A 21,657-nucleotide genomic window follows, 5' to 3' on the forward strand; every position below is an offset into this window, starting at 1 on the left:
CATGTGCCTCCCATGCCATCTGTTACTATGTCTTTTTTTTTTTTTTTTTTTTTTTTTTTTTTTTGGTATCGAGAATTGAACCCAGGGGCACTTAACCAATGAGCCACATTCCCAACCCCATTTTTGTATTTTATTTAGAGACAGGGTCTTGCTGAGTTGCTTAGAGCCTCGCTAAGTTGCTGAGGCTGGCTTGGAACTCATGATCCTCCTGCTTCAGTCTTCCGAGCCTCTGGGATTACAGGGTGCACTACCATGCTGGCTTGACTATGTCTTTGTAAATTTTTAAATTACAATTTTCTTTCAAATTGAAAAGTAACCAGCAAAATAAAACCTGCAAAAGATCTGTTCATTATTGGAATGCCCGGGTTGACCCCAGTGCTAGGCTACAGTAGCACACCCCAGGAAGCAGGAATGCCTAACTGGGGTCCCTTTGTTCCTCTTGCATGGGTTTTAAGAGTTTTGGAAACACATGAAATTGAATGGGGGGAAAATATCCTCAAGACTCTCAAATGTACTGTGCCAAGGAAATGTGGGCTGAGGGCTACAGCTTCCCAATCTCAGCTGATCAATCCAAGAGCCCACGGATAAGCCCATGTTGCACCCTGTTTTGTTTATCTAGGTTTGAGTCAGGTAGGGACCCAGCACTGTCTCCACCCCTTCCCAGTGTTCTGCGGTTTGAAATGCAGATGATGACAGAATAGCAGTTGTTTATTAGGACCATGGCCAGGGATCCCTGGATCCTGAGAGGCAGTTCTCCTGCAATGCTCAGATGCATCTGAGGCCCAGAGAGGAAGTGCTTGGCACAGAGCCAAGGGAAAATCCCGGCATTGAGAGAGTCCAAAGTAATCACCAGGAGATGCCAGGAATCTCCGACGGTTCCATTGCCAGAGTGCTGACACGTGAAGTTTTTACAGGCCCGTGTCATTGCAGTATCTCTGTAGACATTTCCTTTTAGCCTGGCATGACTTTTTTGGCTATCCATTATGCACAATATATGGAGAGAGAGCCCATTTTTTCCCCTTATCTCTTCTGCTAGAAATGAGCTAATACATGATAGGTTGCCTTCTATTATATCATCTCATTGAATTCCTCAACAACCCTTTGAAATGACGTGGTGCTTTTATTATGTCCATTTGATAGATGAGGAGACTAAGGTTCAGAGAGTAATTTGGCCAACACCCCACAGCTCCTGAGTGGTGGGACCAGAATGCAAGCCCATGTCTGCTTGACTCCAAGCCTATGGATGTACCAACCAATGCCCTTTGCCAACTAGAACCTCAGGAGCTTTATAATAAAAGGGAACAAAACTTATAGCTTAGCAACAGTTCTGCCACAGCTGTGATACCAACCAAATACATTTATAAAGTATTTGAGTGACACATTTAAGCCTTGTTCTGCATATGATTTACACCAATGGTCCCTGTAATCATGTTCCTGCAGCACATTGGTGTTCGCCAAGATGGATGGAGGCATTTCAGAATGAAATCAAATAATCATCACCTCACCATAATTTATAGATGGAATGTAATTTTCACAGTCTAAAGATTTCTACAAACCCTGGATACGAATCTAGACTGTGTTCTAATAGAAAATGGTGGTTGGCTTAGCATGAAAGTGTGCATTTCATTACTTCATGGTACATCTATCATAATTTTATTGTCTTCTGCCAAAGAACACCTTGATTTTCAGGAGTTGTGGTTAAAACAGTGATTCTCAAAGTGTGGTCCCCTGGCCATCAGTATCCGCTTCACCTGTGACCTTATTAGATGACCTCATTAGAAATGCAGATTCTCAGGCCTTACGCCAAGACATGCTAGGTTAGACACTCAGGTGGTGAGACCCTGCAGTCTGTTTGGTAAGCTTACCAGTTATTCTGATGTATGTTTAAGGTTGAGAACTGTTGGGTTCACATTATGTGGGAATTATCTTGAAATATGGAATCTCTGCTGTTGAAACATGAGAAACTAAATCAATACAGGTTTTTGTCAAAACTTGAAAATTCACTTCTGTATGATCTTTCCCATTCCTAAGCTAAGTCCTTTGGCCCTAGTTATCCCAATTCATGCTACCTTGTGCTACAGGGATACAGGCATGGGGCTTATCACTCCAACTGGAGAGGAAGTATCTAATATACTGACTTAGAAGATACTGAATGGAAGTATCTGTACCTAGAAAGCAGGATGTAGGTGAAAACTTTTCATTCCCAACCACGGTTAGCTCAATGATCTTTAAGTATTGTATTAAAATTATAGCAAGCACTAAATAAATACCTGCTGAATGTTGATCCAGAAAAGTTTGTGTCCCTTCTCTGAGCTTATGTTTCTTATCTTAATTGTGTCAGCTGGCCACACCTTAGGTGTCTTTCAGCTCCAGATAGCCTATGAATCTCTTTGAACATGTTCTTACCCAGAGACTGGCATAGGACTCCTGTAATTCATATCACATTCACATGAGAGTGTGGAGAAAGTCCAGATTTAAAACTTAGATAGAAGGTGGATACGGCTCACAAAGCTAACTGAATAATGATGGACCTCTCTCTCTTCCTCCTTCCCCTTTCTTCTCTTGCCTCCTTCCTCCCTTTACAGATGTGTCTTCGGCAGTTGGTCATCTCCTGGGTCTCCCTGGTTTTGCTGGCATCTCCCCTCTTGGCCATATGGGAACTGGAGAAAAATGGTAACCAACCTCTCATGATTCTCTGTGGAGGCCCCAGAGTCTAAGCCAAGGCTCTCAGGCAGCCCCTGATGGAAATCAGACAGCAATGGGCAATTGAGCCCTCCTCCTGAGAGCCCTCATGGGAAACCTGTAAGGCCATGTTCCTTCCGCCCCTGTAGGGTATCTACATTGTTTGGTTTTCATGTTGGATGCCAGGTGGGGCTTGTTGTGGACTGTGGTATGAAAAGAACTATGGTCTTCGCTGGTAATAACAACAACAACAACAACAAATTACTAGTACATATTATTCACTTAGTAAATACACATTAGCTTATTGTCACTTGTACCTGAAAGACCACCAGATGTTGGATATGGCTATCTTTACATAATGATAAAGACTGTTACTATGCATTAACATAAGATCTCACTTTACTTCCCAACAACCATGCAAGATAGGGATTATCTGCATCCCATTTTACGGATATTGAAAACTGAGGCTCAAGAGATTAAGTTACTCACCCAATACCACATACCTAAAAAGGGTAGAACAGGGTGGACTTGGTCCCAGTTCTGTCTCACTTCAAAGCATATGCACTGAAGTTACTTGAAAATGTTACAAGAACATAAAATAATTGTTTCCTGGGTCCTTGGAGAGCTGAGTCAAAGGAAGTAGACATGAATTGAGGATGAAGATTTCCGCCGATGATCGGAAATAATGTTTTAATAGTCAAGTGAGTACAACCCTGAAATGGGTGACAGAAAGAACTTTAAGAACATTCGAATGAAGATTCTAAAAAATTTCAGGAAGAGGACAGTGCTGCCACTCCTCCCTGACCCCCTGAAGGTCAGAGAGTGTTAAATCCTCCCTTAAGTACAGGCCAAAGCTAGATTCCTTCCAGCCCCAGGAGTTCTTGTGTGCTTAGGAACTCTGGCCTTTGCCTAGGTAACCCCTTCGTTCTGATCTGGTAAACCACAGAAATTCCAGAATGTCAGTGTGAGAAATACTGAGAGGCCTTGGGAGGCCTCTTAATGAAGTCAAGCCTTGTTTTCTTCTTACATTTGTTTTCCCTATCCTTGGGCCAAGGTCTTCTAGGGCTTCTGAGTCTTGGTTGTGACAGGAAAATAACCATGCTGTTCCTTTGCCATGGGGGACAAAAGAAAAACTAGAGACAGCTTCAGGTTCCCAGTGGTTTTATGTCAGCAGAGCTAATCATTTCCAAAGTGTCGGACCCCAAGCTCTTTTTTACCTCTTATCTTTGTTACCCATTCAAGTACTTACAAATCCCATAGATGTAAAGGGAGCACTTTATCTTCCACAGTGCCTTACCCTTGAATGCCAATCACGTGTCTCCATTTGCCGGGCATTTAAGGGCGCTGTGTTAAGCTCTCAGATGAATTAGCTTATATAATCCCACACCTCGGCAACTTTAAACAACTACTAATATTTTTCTCCTTTGAAAGATGGTGACATCCAAGCTTAAAGTAGTTGAGTGCCCCTCCCCCACCACTGCCGAAGGCCCCAAGCTAGTGTAAGGCCTAGAGCTGATTCTAATCCAGACCCATGTCACTCCAAAATCCAGGCTCTTCACCCTGTGGCTGTCAAATTTGAACAAGCATTAAAATCATCTAGAGGGCTCAAAAAAAAAAAAAAAAGGCATCATTGGACCCAGACCCAATGATGTTCGTGTTCCCAGTTGGCAGATGAGGAGAGTGAGGTTCCTAGTGGTTATGTGCATTTCTGATTTAGCAACTGAAAATTCACATTTCTAACAGGTTCCCTAGCCGCTGCTTGTTGGTGGCAGTTGGATTATAAGGCTCTGAGAACCACTGTGTTAAACTATTCGGTGCCATTCATTAATAATTGATGTGTGGATAAACAAATGAACAAAGCTTTGACCTGACCTGCCATTTGGGATGCTCCCCTGAGCCATTCCTCATCCTCAGTTCAGATACTGGCTTTAGAGATCCAAGCCTAAGAGACAAAGGTCCAAGGTTTTGCTGTTCAGCTTCCTGCTGGACATGACCTTGCTTAGCCTCTTAGCCTCAGAGCCCTCCCCTACAAAATGAAAAGACTGTGATCCACTGGGTTGCTTTCTAAGAGTAGAAAACAGCTTAGAAAACAGAGATCATGAAAATCTCCATTGTTGAGTTCCGTGCAGAAGGAACTAAACCGCTAAATCCCTGTGGAAAATTTTAAGAGTTTTCGGTGCAGTTGGCTGACACTTTGGGCTGTGACTAACAATAATAACAAACACAGTTTGCCACGTGCTAAGTGCCTTGGATTTACGTACTTCCTTCATTTAGTCCTCACAGCCAAACCTACAACATAGATACTGTTCATGTTCCCAGTTGGCAGATGAGGAGAGTGAGGTTCCTAGAGGTTAGGTGCATTTCTCTAGATCCCCTAACCAGTTATGGAGACTGACCAGGAAACCCTGGGTCTTTTACTATTGTTACTCTGTTACATACTGTACCCTGCATTATGCCCTATGAAAGTGAAATTGTGCTGGGTGTTTACCTCCACGAGACCTTTGACAAAGAATCTTGTGCTCTCTGTATTTTTTTTTTTGGTGGGTCAAAGTCTTTTTCCATGTGCCCACTAATCAGAGGTTGATCATTAAAGGCATTCTGCCAGCTTATAAGTCCCCGGCAGTCCTAAAACCCTTTGTTTCTCTGCTCCATGACCTTGAGCCCAAGCAGAGCCCAATAGTATAAGATCACCTCAGGAAGCATTTGCCAAACACTTATGAGCAAGGTAGTGCTTAGGCGGTGGAGATGCCAAGATGGTTAATAAAATAGCCCTGAAGTTTATGGTTCTTTACTTCTGGCACTCTCCAGTCTACGTGGTGGAGTTGGATTGGCACCCTGACACACCTGGAGAAACGGTGGTCCTCACCTGTGATACTCCTGAAGAGGACGGCATCACCTGGACCTCAGGTCAGAGCAGTGAGGTCTTAGGCTCTGGCAAAACCCTGACCATTCTAGTCAAAGAGTTTGAAGACGCTGGCCGCTACACCTGCCACAGAGGAGGTGAAGTTCTGAGCCAGATGCTCCTGCTGCTTCACAAAAATGAAGATGGGATTTGGTCCACTGATATTCTGAAGAAAAAAGGTAATTGCATTCCCTGGGGGAGTATCATTTCTCTTCCCCTCAATAAAAGGTGCAGAAATGTTTTAAAAATTGAAAAGGCAAGACATAATTAGTAGAGTTAATGAAAGAACAACAAGTCTGTATTAAAATCACCCAAAATCTCCATTTTCCTTTGCTTTCTGGAATTTGGGGATTTGATCAATCATTGAAATTTCATATTGAGATAGAGTTTCATTGTCACCTTGAATGCTGTGCTGAGGTTGTCTTTAAATAGCAAACATTATTGGATGGCGAATGGAAGTTAACCAATCTGGATGAACGCCAAAAAAAAAAAATAATACTTTTGTCCAAAGTGTTCAGTGTGTATAGTGGCACAGTCGGCAGAATCAGCCTCCTATTGGGTCGTTCCCAATCTTTGCAGAACAACCTGCCCAAGCAGTAGCAGGATTTTCAAAGGAAATGAATGGAAGGATGTCATCCTTGTACCGTTTGTTGGCCTGTGACTAACCACAAAAATAAAAATCTTCCTGGGAGACAACCCCTAAATATTGGATTTTTATTCTTTTCAAACCCAGAACCTGAAAATAAGAACTTTGTAACATGCGAGGCAAAGAATTACTCTGGACGTTTTACCTGCTGGTGGCTGACGGCAATCAGTACTGATGTGAAATTCAGTGTCAAGAGCCACAGAGGGTAAGTGAAACCGCGTTAGTTTCTCAGCATTTTGATGCCACCATATCATTAAGAATATAAGGGGAAACTATCAGTGACCCATCAATTAGTGATAAGAATTTTAAAAAATCAATCCCACGTTTTTTCAACTCCCCTCTCTTGCTGAAGGCAAGGAAAACATGGAGTGGGAAGCCAATCCTCTGAACAAATGCGCATGAGGGCAGGATATGGTCAGGGCCTGACAACAGTCTCTGCTGTGTTTGAAGCCACTCAGCCAGATTTCCTGGCAATGGTTCATTAAGGCTCATGGTACCACAGGGAGAAATAAAAAAGGAGAAATCGAAGCTACACATGACTTGCCAAAATTGTACCTTGACTCAAAAATAGAAACAAGTGCCCAGGGGCATAGACCTCGGAGGCCCTAAAGCAGATTCCAGAACTCTGTGAGGCTTCCTGAAAATTTCCCACGGCCACTTCAACTCCTGTTTCCTCTGCTGATGCTGCTAATCGGAGGTTCACTGTTTGTCCAACTTGAATCAAGTTTTAAGCAATCTAGAACACCTGAGAGCAAACCCTAGTGAGCACCCTGGCTTTGCCGCCATTTAAATGGGTCAATTAAGTGTTGGGAGGTCTCCCTTTCCATCTTTAAAATGAAAATGCTTGCCGGAGAAACACTTACCCCAGTGTCCAAAGACACCCATGCATGTCTTAGGTGACACTGCGACATTGTTGATCATCAGCAAAGAATGGTTAAATAAAGCCTAGAACAATATACCCTGGCTTAATGTGCATGCATTAGCATCAATAACCCAAATCTAACTCTTTTGTCAGGGACAAGATGGTAACAAAATTATAGGCATATAATTTGATTCTATTTTATTTTAATAAATTGATATCTATATAGATAAAATACATAAACATATATACGTGTGGCTTATATGATTATATGGAATATTCAACAGGCTACAACAAGTATTTATATGTGGGGAACAGGCATAGGGAAGATATGTACTTCCTTCATACACTTTTTTTTGGTGTGTGTACTGAGGATTGAACCCAGGGGTGCTTAATCACAAGCCACATCCCCAGACCCAGCCATGTTTTAAAAATATCTTTTATTATTATTTTTTTTTTAATTTAGAGACAGGGTCTCACTAAGTTACTTAGGGCCTCACTAAATTGCTGAGACTGTCTTTGAACTTGTGATCCTCCTGCCTCAGCCTCCAAAACCTCTGGGATTACAGGCCTATGCCACTGCACCTCACTATTAGTACACATCTTTATCATTTTTAATTTTTATAATTGGTATGTATTAATTTTGTGATTAAAATTGGAAAATTTATTTAAATTTTTAATAAGGGGATTTAAGAAGGGATTCTGGATCTGACAAATTTCCAGGTTCATTTAGGCCAGGGGTATATATATACCCCTGTAGCTTCCAATCTCTTGCAGCTAAGCCTGTTCTTCTGGAAAGGGCTGTTTCTTACCCACTGCAGGAAATCAGTCCAGCTGGACAAATCTTGTCCCACACAGACTCTCGAGGCCTACCGACCTCAGTGACTGCAATCACTGGGAACTCACTCACCAAATTGTAACACAGGATAATTTCTGTCTTTGACCTCAGCTCCTCTGACCCTCAAGGGGTGACGTGTGGAGAAGCAACTCTCTCTGCAGAGAGGGTCAAAATAGAGCAGAGGGAGTACAAGAAGTACTCGGTGCAGTGCCAGGAGGACAGTGCCTGCCCCACCGCTGAGGAGACCCTGCCCATCACGGTGGTGGTGGACGCAGTTCACAAGCTCAAGTACGAAAACTACGTCAGCAGCTTCTTCATCAGAGACATCAGTGAGTTTGCATGGTTTTCTGTGCTTCATAAGGAAAGATGCCATTTGTCACATGTTCACCGTGAGCGGGACACTGGGGTCAGGGGTTTACATGACAGGGGTTTTTATTCTGCAACACCCCAAAGGTGATGTAGATACTTCCTATTGTCTGCATTGTAAGAAGGGGAAATTACATCTTAGAAAGATTAAGCAGCTTGCCCCAACTCTCAGATCTCACAGCTGGCAATTCAGGCCCAGATCTGCCCCACTGGAGAAAGGGGGCTCTTGCTATGCTTCAGCTCTGCTACCCAGGTGGACGCCATCATGGATCCAAGGGCCCCTCAATTATAATATTTATATTCAGAACCAGAGCTTCCCTACTAATTACAATTTTTCCAAACCAAAATTATTCCCAACCAGTCTTCCTCTTGCATACACATACACACACACACACACACACACACAGAGACACACACACACAGATTTATATAAGTTTCTCCAAAAGGTACATCTGTTGTTTTTTTTTTTCTTTTTAAGTGGCAGGTAGAGATGTCACTGTTGATTATTTCCATTACCATTTGTTCATTGAACAGTTATCATGATAAACTATAACAGGCTCATAAAACTTGCTCTAGAATTTGTGGAATTTGTATCTGGGGGTGGGGACAGGGGGGTCTAGTCCCCAGAGGATGGCCAAGGAAGCCCTCTCTAAGAAGCTGACATTCAGCTGAGACCTCCAGGAAAGATACCAGTTGTATTAAGAACAGAGGGAAGAGTATTTCCAAAGCATGTCCTAGGAGCCATGGTCTCTGTGTGGAACTGTGCTGGGTCCCCAGGGCCTGTGCACATCCTGCAGAAGGGGTACTCTCCCCTCGTGTAGAGAAGGCACCTACCTACTTGAGGACAGAGACTTTGAGATGCCCACTGTCCTCCAGATGCAGTACAGTGGTGGCGTGGGATAGGTGCCCAGTCATTATTTATAGAAAATAAAATGAACAAGCACAGAGACAATCAGTGATAACTTGTCCAACCCATCAGTGGCCAAAAGCCATGAAAACACAAAAAGAAGTGCAGCGAGTGGGAAGTCTCTCATCTCACCTCCATGGGCAGCTTAGCTCAGCTCTTCATTTAGTGCCAAGTGAGGGATTCAGCACAGAGAGGGTGGCCCCTCACTGCAGAGCCCAGCTTTCAGAGTGAGCTCATAACTAAGAACTCACCTCTGAGCACTAAGCAGGGGTGGTCCCACCACCGAGGCTCATGGGATCGTGCAGTGATGAGGAGTCCGAGATTCTCTTGGAAAAGTGAAAGCTGTGGCCACTGATGATGACTCCCTGCACGGGGCGCCAGTGGGAGCACCCACAGGCAGAGAGGCTTCCTAGGTGCAGTCAGCTGCTCAGAGAAGTTAAGAAGTGCCCTGTCACTCATGGCTGCTGAAAGGTGCAAGCGGCATCCAGAAGCCCAAACCCTAACTCCAAAGCTCCATTAGGAAAATGAAGGTGTTTGTCCTTTTCCACAGTCAAACCTGACCCACCCAAGAACCTAAAGATGAAGCCATCCAAGACTCCTCAGCAGGTGGAGGTCACCTGGGAGTACCCGGACAGCTGGAGCACCCCGCACTCCTACTTCTCCCTGACATTCTCTGTGCAGGTCCAGGGAAAGAAGAAGAAAAGGGTAAGAGGCCATCTAGGTACAGCAGATTCTGTGGGAAGTTACGTGGACACACACTAGGGAGATGCATGGTGATAACAACTGATTTTCTATATTGTAATTGATGCATTATAATTATACATGATGGTGGGATTCACTGTAATCACTGCTAATTGGACTTAGTCCTTTCCATGGGCCTGTGTCAAGGGCATGTCACTTGATGCATACAATTAACCCTGTGAAGGCAGCCAGTATTACTTTCACCACTTCACAAGTGAAGACGACGAAGCTCCGAGAGGCTGTGACTTGCCCAAGATCACTAGCTAGAAAGTGGTAGAACCAGGACCCAGACTCAGTGAGCCACCCCATGGCCTCTAGTATGGCTGACCATTCATCCTTGCACAAAAACCGGTCCTGGACTCCAGGATACCCAAATGACTGTTTCCATGGAGGGAATATAATGAACGATAAGCATTCACACTGTCTCACCCAATATGGGTAGCTCCTGACTGTTCCAAACATGGTAAAATCATGTCACCAAACAGGATGGCTATGCTTACAAGGCCAAAATGCTGGCTTTCCAACCTTTGGCTTTAGCCTCCGAACCCTTTTGGCTCATACAAGTTTTCAGAGACACTTTTACAAAGTACTGCCCTCTTATACACCACTCGTAAAAAATCACTGAACAAAGGTCTTATTCAGCATAGCGTTTAGCAGGTGGTAGAAACTTAACAATTCAATCACTCCCTGGAAAAGGGGAAGGTGGGAGGTGAGGCTATTCTGGAATAGATTTTACCTAGTTGTCACCTAAAATCTTGGCAAATATCTTCCCCTATTTAAGATACATGTCACTATTAGGTGGTACTTAGGGCTCTCTACATACTGATGACTTACAAAGAGCTTTTACATGATCAATTTTAACTTTTGCAGTTCTATGAGACAGGCTTATTGTTGTCCCTGCTCATATATGAGGAGAGACACAGCCTAAGACATTTCCCTGAAGTTCCAGAGCTATTAAGTAGCACTGCTAAAGCTCTGAAGGCAAGTCTGAGGGCTTTGAGGATTGGGGTATGGATTCTGAGTATGCAAGAGACAGCTAGAGAAAAGCTGTGTGAGTCCCATCAGCAGCTGAGTACTGGACTGACTGTCCACAGAGCTTTAGAGCAAGGCCACTGTGTAGAAAGATGAGAGCTGGACCAAACCGGTTCCCTTCAGGGCTTACAAGATAGAAAAGCCACATGTGTGTTCTGAGATTCTGCCAGTAAGTGCTGCAATTCCACTAAGTGCCCAGTAGGTGGTGCAATTCTGCTCAGTGCCAGAACTGCCAGGGTCCCCAGACCTGGTTGGTTGGTTTGAAGAGATGGTGCCCTGCAGAAACAGGTGTGGCCTACCAAGTGACTGCAATGTCAGTGGACCTTACGGTTTCCACTCCTTTTCAGAGCAATACTCTCCACGTGGATAAGACCTCAGTCACAGTGACCTGCCAGAAGGGTGCCAAGGTCAGCGTGCAAGCCCGGGACCGATACTACAACTCATCGTGGAGTGAATGGGCAACTATGTCCTGCCCTTAGGTGAGCAGAACTACGAAGCCCAGCCCAGACCTGTCCCCAGGTAGAGAATAATGATGGGGAGGCTGCCCAGGAAAGGAAAGGGGGAGTGGGATGCCCAGCATAAGGACACCAGAGCTCAAAGCATTTATTCAGTAACAGATACTGATTTGATGTCTTTTTATGTCAGGCAGTGTGCTGGGCCAATAATGATGGGGAGGCTGCCCAGGAAAGGAAAGGGGGAGTGGGATGCCCAGCATAAGGACACCAGAGCTCAAAGCATTTATTCAGTAACAGATACTGATTTGATGTCTTTTTATGTCAGGCAGTGTGCTGGGCCAAGGGATATTGCAGTACAGAAACAGGCATGGGTCCTGTCTTCAAAGAGAAGGCACAAAAGAGAGAGAGGAAGCCAGGAGTCAGAGCAAGAAGGGCGTGGAGCTTCTGGGAGTTAGAACCTCATTCTGGGGTCCAGGGGAGCCACTGAGTGTTCTAAATGAGGAAGCAACCCAATCACATATTTTTTTTAAAGAAACATCCTCAAGAGAACCTCTGGGGAGGTGGGCATGGTGGCACCCGCCTGTAATCGCAGTGACTCAGGAGGCTGAGACAGGAGGATCTCAAGTTCAAAGCCAGCCTCAGCAACTTAGCAAGACCCTCAGCAATTTAGTGAGACCCTGTCTCAAAATGAAAAAAATAAAAGGGCTAAGGATGTGACTCAGTGGTTAGGCACTCCTGGGTTAGATCCCTAGTAACAAAATAAGAATGAACAAACCAATCTTTGGGAAACATGGAACATGGTATCTGCCAAATTCTAGGCCACATATAGAAAGGTTGAGCCTTCTAACATGGAAGCCCCCAAACCCAACTGCCTGGGATCATGTGTGTGGAAAAATCAGAGGGCCTCACCACCACATTTCTCATCCACACAGGCTTTCCACATTCTTTTCCAGGTTCCAATCCCAGGATGAAACTTTAGAGGAAAAAATGGAAGATATTATACAAAATTTTTATGACATATTGGAAGAAACCCCAAATGATATTTTCTACTCAATTTGCTTTTTAAATTTTTTTAGGACCATAATGGTACCTTTGCTATGTTTTTACATGTAGAAGCTATGTGCTCACTGACACAATGAGCTAATTTATTTATAGATGTTTTTCAGCACTCTAGTTGCCACTGACCTTATTGCTATTTAAATATTTAAGTAATTTATGTATTTATTAATTTATTACTGTTATTTAAGACTTATGTGCCCGGATGTATTGAATGGTTCAGACTCTCACGACCTGATCCATAGAAGTCAAGCTCTATTATGCAAAATGTGAATTTCCAGTGTCCTTTATACTGACTTCTTTCCAAGTGAGGCTGCAGGTGCACTGGTTTTATGACAACAAGTAGTGGCACAATGCTGTGACATGGGCACTATCGTATATTCGGGCTGGATGGGAACACAGATGTTTAAATGGAGATATGAAGACATGAAGCTGTGGAAGAGATCCCGAAGGAGTTGATGCTAGATACACTGGAGACGTGCTAGCAGTGGCATTGATAAGCAATTCAGAGACATCTGTACTTCAAGCAAATTTAGCCTTTAGATGCCTGAATTTAAAAAGAACTAAAAACGAACAAACAAAACATTAGAATTGAATTTCAGCCTCCCTGGTGGTTCTTTCTAAGACACAGAAGGGTGGTACAGGGACATCATAGGTGTCCTGAAGATAAAAAGCTCTTAGAAATCAAGAGAGTGGACAATTATAGTCATGGATAAGGACATTAAATTGTCAGAATTGCAGATGGCAGCTTTACAGCCACACACAAAAGCAGGCAGATACAGAGAAAAACCATCTAGAATCACTTCCCCATCTGCACCAGGGAACCTGACACCCAGATAGGACCAGACAGTATCACTCCGTGGAGGTGTAGCTTTTAAATAATGGACATGCATTCTGTAAAGCAATTAGGTTGGTTTTCTGTTTGTTTATTTATTTATTTATTTTTGCATTCTGAGGCCAAACTAATAAAAGCTCTTTTTTGCAATCACATTTGGACTTTCTCAGCTGACTCGGGGATTCTATTTCCAGGTCTACTGTGATGTGTTGTTGTTGTTGTTGGGTATTGTTTTTTTCCCCCCTCTCCTATCATTTAAAAATTGTCCCTCCTTGCAGTGATTTCATTTCCAATTTTGCAGAACTGCTCTTTCCCTTTATAGTATTTCCAAAGTCAGTGTCTTGCTGAGCTCAGGGAATGTCCCTGCAGGCTGACCATTGGGGACTCTTTGCAAGGGCACTGAATTGCATTGTGCACTGGTTAGGGGTTGAATGCTCCGGCTTCTTCCACCTTCTAATCCAGAACCAACTCCTATGGTCTTCCTAATACTGTGAAGTAAAGCTCTTAACTTGATAGAACATGGGTATTCTATCTCAGAGGGCCCATCTGCAGTCAAGTACAGTGGGCATGCACCTGTAATCCCAGTGACTTAGGGGGACAGTAAATTTGAGGCCAGCATAGGCAATTTTGTGAGACTCTTGACTCAAAAACAAACGGGCCAAGCGTGATGGCGCATACCTGTAATCCCAGCAGCTCAGGGAAGCTAAGGTAGGAAGATCTTGAGTTCAAAGCCAGCCTCAGCAAAAGCGAGGAGCTAAGCAACCCAGTGAGACCCTGCCTCTAAATAAAATAAAAAATAGGGCTGGGGATGTGGCTCAGTGTTCAAGTGTCCCCGAGTTCAATCCCTGGTACCTGCCACAATAAATAAATAAATAGGTGGGAATACAGCTCAGTGGTAGAACATCCCTGAGTTCAATCCCCAATTAAAAAAAAAATTCTCAAAGCTTTACCTCTAGTATTTATTGAGTCTCTGCCATGCATTAGACATGTGCCAACTCCTGGGAATCAGGGGATTTCAATGAGCTATGTGTTACCTCCCCCAAACAATGCCCATTCCTACCACTCCTTCTAAGCCAAGTCTGAAAGGTCAACTTCAATACCATTAAATGCTGAAATGTTCAGGGCAAGAATGAAAGAGAAGGACCCATGTAACCTGCAGTCATCCTGAAAAACTAGAGACAAGGGAGATGCCAGCTTTGGTCTCAAAGAATGGAAAAGACCTGTCGATTTCCCTTTGGTGACTCCTGTGAAAGAGCAAGTGGTCGAATCAAAGAGGATGGAGATCAATTCGCTGCTATCCTGGAAATCCCATCTGGGCCTCCTTGCACCAGCTGGGTAATTGGAATAGAATTGCTTGTTTGCATTTCTAATGGTAAGTATTCCCTGCAGCTCTTATTCTACCCTGCTGCAGCCTAGAAAAACAGTGGGAAGTTTCTGTCCTACTCCAACCTTAGGAACCTATCAATCTGTGTCATCAGCCACACTTGACCGCACGTGCAACAGTTGATAACAACTATTTCCTCCTACAGGGTCTTTCATCTAGAGGTACCAAAGCACTTATTAGACATTTAATGAACAATGCTAAGAAGGACCAAAAAAAAAAATCACACTTTATAAACATAGAGACTTGGGGACAATTCCCAAAACTTCCAATAGTTCAAGGGCAGAGCTCCCACCATGCCCAGTACTCTTCTGAACTGACCTCTTAGAATTTCAGAGCATACAATGGAAAATCTTTATCTTTTTAAAAATGTCCTTCAGAACATTCCTTTTTGTTGAAAATCGAGCCACTACAAAAGACTTCAAACATCCAAGCAAGAGATCTCAGGACTGGGAATCAGACAAGCTAGTTCTGAGCCTGGCCAGATCTGTTGTGTGACCCTGTGACCTTGAGCAGGGCACTGAACACAACTGGCTGCTTGTTCAGTCAATACTCAGCTTTCTTCTCTCCTCGTACTCTTTAGCTACAAAGACTGGAGCTAAGCAAACACTTTTGCAGCCACCCTTGCTGATCAGCAAAGCCAGGAGATCCAGTTCTGGCCAATGAGGTGTAGGAAAATTCCACCCAACTTGCTGAGCAGTCTTTGGTTTTCCTGATAAATGACAGAGTCACAACTAGCACTGTTTCCCTCCTTCTCCATCTCTTGAGCAGATAAAATTTGGGAAGCTTCAGAAAATGCCTTGTACCCAGGATGAAAGTCAACATGCAAAAACTGAATAGAGAGAAGGATTCTGGACTCAAGTGGCATCATAGAGAAACCCTATCACGGCCTGCCCCAGATGTCCTGCTATGTTTTCTGTTGTGGCCACAAAACACCACAGATCAGATAATTTTCAAAGAACAGGGAATGCTTTAGCTCATGGCTCTGGAAGCTGGGAAGTCCAAAAACACAGTGCCCCCAACTGGTGGGCTTTCTGCTGCGTCTCAACATGGTGGAAGGCCCGACTGGGTGAGATGAGCACGCAGCCAGTGCAGGTCCTTCTTCTTCTTACAAAGCCTTCAAGAAAGCTCCATCCTCATGACCTCACCTAATCTTCATTATCTCTCTGAGGTGAGGGGTCCCACCTCCAAGTACCCTTAACAGAACAATCTGGGGATTAACTTTTCAACACACTGAAGGACATATTCAAAGCACTGCAAGTGAGAAGACAGCCATGCTGGTTTCTTTGGTGCTGAAATACAAGACATAAAATTCACCACTTTCACCTCTTTAAGTGTACAGTTTGATGCCATTCATACATTCACATTGTGGTGCCACCATCACCGATGTCCATCCCCACAGATATTTCATCATCCTAAAGGGAAACTCTATCCATTAAACAATAACTCCTCCATGTTGGTTTTCAAAATAGAAAAATGAATAAAGCAAAAATTAAATAAAGACATCCTTATAAACATCTATGACCCCTATGTACGAAAGGCTGCTGTCCAAGTCAGGAAAAGGACTTAACGAGCAGCTCAGGAAGGAGCCTAGGGTTTGGTGCAGAAAACCTGGTTCTGCACCTCACAGCTGGCACAAACCCAATGGAGGAGCTCTCCCTCCATCTCTGGTGATGCTGGGTGGAGTCCTCCATGTCCTGCTTCCTTGACTGTGTGCTGTGCAGGAACAAGAAAGAACATCACAAACGGATCCCTTCTGAGGTCTGTAAGAGTCCAACCATAAAGGGTCTGTGCCTCACCTCCCACCCTCAATAAGATGGTGCAGAAGGTCGGGGCCCAATGCTGACATTGGAGCATCTCACGAGGCCCCTGACCGCCCTGGGAAGGGGGGAATCTCTAGTAATACAGATGGGGATGCCATGGCCAGGGTCCTTCTTCCAAGGGCAGCCTGGGTCCCAGCAAAGAGGTGGAGATGGAGGATCTCCTGGCAAAGGCAGCTCTGCTGTTCCTTCATTTCACATGCCTAGGATGGCTGCTCTGTCCCTGGCACCATCCTCAACCTCCTAGATACAGAGATGAAAAAGCCCTGCCCTCACGTGGTTTCTAGTTTGCAGAGGACTAAATGCTTGAGGCTCTAAGTCCTGGAGGCCACTTCCTGTTAAGTGCACTGTGAAGTGAGACCAACTTAATGGGACTGGCACCCTGTAAATAGTAGCTGTGTCCACTGACTAGCTCTTTGGCCTTGAATAAGTTACCTACTGTCTTCAAGGCTCAGTTTTCTCATCCTTCAAAGGGAATAGGCACAGGGTGGTTGTGAGTGTGAAATGAAATGATGCTCAGCGAGCACTGTAGGAGCAGAAAGAGGGGACACCACTCCTGCGTCGTCATGGACAGCATGGCCTGCTGCAGTCTGGCTGGGCACAATTCAGGAGCCACTTATCAAGCAGAAACAAACTTTATTTTTAGAACACATGCCCCACCATAGGAGCTCTTCAGGAATTCCCTCAGAGCCCAACTGCCACCAGCGGCTTCCCACAAGCCTCTCAACCCTCCACTCCTCCTGCTCTTGAAGCCAATTGGCTGGGTGGCATGGGCGGAGCCAAAACAGTCCCCCAGTGAGCAGCTCCATAGTCTGAAAGGGCGGGGAAACAGCCCAATGAGCATCACTGAAGAGGAGCCAATCAGCTGGCAGCTGGAAGTTTGCTGGGGCCCTTTCTGCTGTGGCTCTCAACAGTGGCCGACTCTCCTCCAACAAAGACAGGTGAGTGGCAGAGAAGCCTGGCAAGTCTGTTGAATTAAAGTTATGGGAAGGCAGGAAAGCCTTCAGCTGTCAAGACCCAGAGAAGACCATATGTTTTTATGCATAAGTTCAGTGAAGAACGGACAGCTCTGTAGGTGTGATGTGAACCAAAGGGTGTGATCTAATGGTCATTGAAGGGGACCCAGCAATACCTGTCTGATGGATTCCTTTTGGTCTCTCTCTGTGAAGGGTATTCCTTCCTCCAAGGCATGGGGCAGGACTCCTCTGGAATGATAGTTTTCAAAAGAAGAGATTGAGAGTGACCTGTCAAGGTTTTATGGTTTTCTTGTGGGGAGAAGGGTTCTCGCTCCTGTACACTGCCCTGGGGAAGAGGAATTCTGGTCACAATGACTCACGTTGGGGTAAAGAGGAACAGGAGACAGGATGGCAGGGGAAGGTCAGAGGAAGACTTTGCTCCTGAAGCCCTTCCAGTGTCCTTTAGCTCAAAGTGCTCAGTATGCCAAAGTGCCATGTTTGGCAATATCATTTTCTGAGCCCCAAGGGTGCTTAGCAAAGTACTTGCTCCATAGTAAGTACTCAATAAAGCTTATTAGTAGACTTACACTACTTACAGCTCGAAAAGGAAAAAAGTTCAATTCTGGAACCTGTGTTTTTTCAGGGGTTGGGGGAGGAAGAGTAGTAGTCCTGGGTGTCTCCGAGAACTGAGCTGGGATAGAGGGATCACTGATTAACCAATGGGGAAGAAATATGGCTTAGTTGATTGAGATTTTATAAATAAAATCGCAAAAACACGCCTTTGTGGGGGATATCAAGGTGCAGGAACCCAACCCCTGCCTTCAGGGATTGCACATCTGGTGAGAGAAAGAAACAAGGTGAATATATTTAAAACATGGTAAATATATTAAAAATCTCCTGGCTGGAATGAATGTATGTGCACCATTAATATTTCTTTTTACAAAGGTTTCCAGCTCCTGGGAGGAGCCCCTTCATTCTATGTCACCTTCCCTGGATATAATAATTTGGCATGAATTAACCGATTCACCTTATTTATAAATCAGACTTTAATCATCTCTTTCATTTCAATACAGCCTTTCTTCCAGGACAGGGTTTGTGAGCAAAATGTATTTGGACAAGACTTTCTCCAGAGGGTCACGTTATGCCAAGGAAATGAATTCCCTCTCTCAGGCTCATAAAATGCAAAAATAAAATCAGCATTCGAGCTGAAGGCTGAGGAGACCAGGCGTGCATACTAATAAAACCTCCTTCTGCAGTGGCGCACTGGGAGGCGCCAATCTGCATTTACCTTCACGAAAGCCCGGGTACCAGTCAGCGCAGGGCAATCTGGCCACCTGCCTGCTGCAGCATGCGGCCTCTCCATCCAGTGGATGGCAGTGTGGGAGAGGCCGCAGGGCTCTGCAGCTACCTGCTAAGCTCTCTGGTCTTCGTAAGACACACAAAACACCTCTCCACCCTTTTGCCTGAGACCACCTGGCCCCTTCCCTGATTGCATGCAAACGGACCTAACTGGGACATGGGGAGTGCTTATTCTGCCAGTGGTCCTGGAGTTTGGAAGAGAAGGAAAGTACGTAACCATGCTGAAATAACAGCCAAGCAATGCCTGGGAGGGGCCCAGAGCTCAAGGGTGGGTGCCTTGTTTTGAAGCAAGAAGATCTGTCTTCAAATCCCTGCTCCCCACTTACTACCTTGGGCCCTAAAGTAATTCCTTAATCTCTTTGTGTCTCAATTTCCTTATTTTTTATTTAAGTAAGAATGCTACTAGCACCACCATCTCCAGGCTGTTATGAGAGTTAAATAAGACAAGGCTCACGCACCCAGCAAAAACACAGTAAAAGTCAGACCAAACAAAAAAAGTGATCCTAAATTCTGCCTCTTCTCTCCCCATGGGGATGAGCTGGTTTGGAAAAAATTTGGAAAGGCAATTCTCTCCTAAATTATTTGTTAATCAGGGATAACCATTTCCCCCAGCGTCGCCTGGTAGACATGCCTAGGTCCTAACTACAAGGGAAGCTTGGAAAATGAGAATCTCGGGTTTTCACCCACCACAGTGGGAAACAGAAAAGATGCTGAGAGTAGAAAATGGCTATTGGTTAGGCAACAAATAGTACCCACTGTCACTGGTGTACAAAGGAGGGACATGAAACCCAGATGTGCAGGTGGACATCAGTGATGGTGAAATAATGGCCCATTATGAAGTCCATGCCCTGTTCTCCAGAGCATGTAAAGGCCCAGATTATTAAGGTGGAACCACTATAATCACATGATCCATTAAAAGTCAGAGAGATGCAGGAGGCAGGTAACAGAAACATTTGAAGTTTGAGGAGCATTTGGCATGCTGTTGATGGTTTGAATACGGAGCTGGGCATTTGGTGTCATGGAAATGGGAACCTCAGTCCTACAACCCCAAGGAACTGAATTCTTCCAACAACCTGAACGAGTTTGAATTTATATTCTTCCCCAGAACTTCTAGAGAGAAATATATCCCTGCCTTATGAGACCCTAAACAGAGAATCCAGGCAAGCCCACCTGGATGTCTATCAGAAATGTGAGAACTATCACACATAGGCATTGTTGTAAGCAACTAAATCTGTGGTGATTTGTTGCAGCAGCAATAGGAATTCAAACAGGGCTCCAAATGAGAACGTACTCATGCTGCACCTTGAAGAATTAAGAGAAATTTCCAGGTACAGAGAACATCATGAGCACAAGTTTAGAAGAGAGAGAGATATGTTATATTTGGAGACCAGGAGGAAGTTCCTTCTGTGAGGGGGAAGCAATGAAAAAAGAGAAAGTTGAAAAATAAGGACAGGGAGATAAGTAGGAATTAATCAGGTGGGTCCTCAAATGTCAAGGCTAGGCTTCATCAGGATTGCAACAAGCAGTCATGGAAGGGTTTTAAGCAGGGAAGTCACGGGATCTGGAATCTGTGTTTACCACATAATGCTAGTTGCTACCCAAAGAATTGACTGGAAGGTGGTAGGAGAGAAGGCAAGATGACCAGGTGAAGGACACAGTGGAGGTCCAGGAGACAGATGATGACCATCTGGACAGGGGAAATGCTGGTGGGGCTAGAAACAAGTGAGCCACTTTGAATAAAATAGAGCAGAGAATTGACAGGGTTTATTGGACATATCAGTGAAGGAAAAAGAAGGAAGCCCTGTCAACCGTTGGTCATTACCACCTGCCATCATAGCTCATGTTCCAAGGACCAAGCTAGACACAGACATTGCCTCAGCAAAAATCCAGACCCAGACCCAACTGACAAATAACTTAGAGACTTCTGACTTTGTCAGCTTGGTCACTGGTGGAACCATTCACTTAGAGAGGAGGAGCAGGCTTGTTGGGGAAGGGACAAAGACAATGAGGTCCACTTTATATCTGAGGACATATTTATGGGACAAATAATAGTAAGCTTTTTCACGGCTGTGGCCCAAGACCTGACAAGAACAATTAGAGAGGAAAAGTTGGGGCAGGGGGCTCATGGTTTCAGAGGTTAGTCCATAGATGGCCTATTCCATTCCTTGGGCCCAAGGTGAGGCAGAACATCATGATGGAAGTGTGTGGCAGAGGAAAGCATCTAGGAAAATGGCACCAGGAAGCAGAGAGAGAGAGAGAGAGAGAGAGAGAGAGAGAGAGAGAGAGAGAGAGAGAGAGAGAGACAGCACCCTCCTCATGGACAAAATATAACCCCAATGGCATGTGCCCAGGGACCCACCTCCTCCAGCCACACCCTATCTGCGTGCAATTACCACCAAATTAACCCCAATCAGGGGATTAATGCTCGGGTTAGGTTAAACTTCTCATAACAGAATCATTTCATCTCTAAACTTTCTTGCATCGTCTCATACATGAGCTTTTGGGGAGATACCACATATCTAAACCATAACAAATGATATCCACTAAGGCTTACACATATGGGTCCAGAGCCCATGAGTGAGATTTGAAGACAAGGACAGGGAAGCACTAGCATGAACAAGAAAAATGGCATGAATCACCCAGAAGATGATGCCTATGGGGAGAGGGGAATCGGGATATGGGGGCTGGGGATGTAGCTGAGTGACACACACAGGCTTAGCATGCAAGGCCTTGGGTTCCATCCTCAGCACCAAATAGAGAGAGAGAGAGAGAGAGAGAGAGAGAGAGAGGGAGGAAAGAAAAAGGAAGAAAGAGAACTGTTT

General features: G+C 44.6%; 1 protein-coding gene across 1 annotated transcript; it reads left to right on the forward strand.

Annotated features, from left to right (window-relative positions):
• Positions 1–2,585: 2,585 nt before the first annotated feature.
• On the forward strand, positions 2,586–11,505 carry IL12B (interleukin 12B; the record flags this gene model as incomplete). Its single annotated transcript, XM_081308424.1, has 6 exons — positions 2,586–2,673; positions 5,491–5,763; positions 6,318–6,435; positions 8,039–8,256; positions 9,751–9,905; positions 11,321–11,505. 6 exons carry the CDS (start codon positions 2,586–2,588, stop codon positions 11,450–11,452), a joined length of 984 nt encoding a protein of 327 aa, XP_081164550.1. The 3' UTR covers positions 11,453–11,505.
• Between the last annotated feature and the right edge of the window lie 10,152 nt (positions 11,506–21,657).

The sequence above is a fragment of the Spermophilus citellus genome (assembly GCF_964194105.1).
Source record: "Spermophilus citellus genome assembly, chromosome: 1".
In the NCBI taxonomy this organism is placed as follows: domain Eukaryota; kingdom Metazoa; phylum Chordata; class Mammalia; order Rodentia; family Sciuridae; genus Spermophilus; species Spermophilus citellus.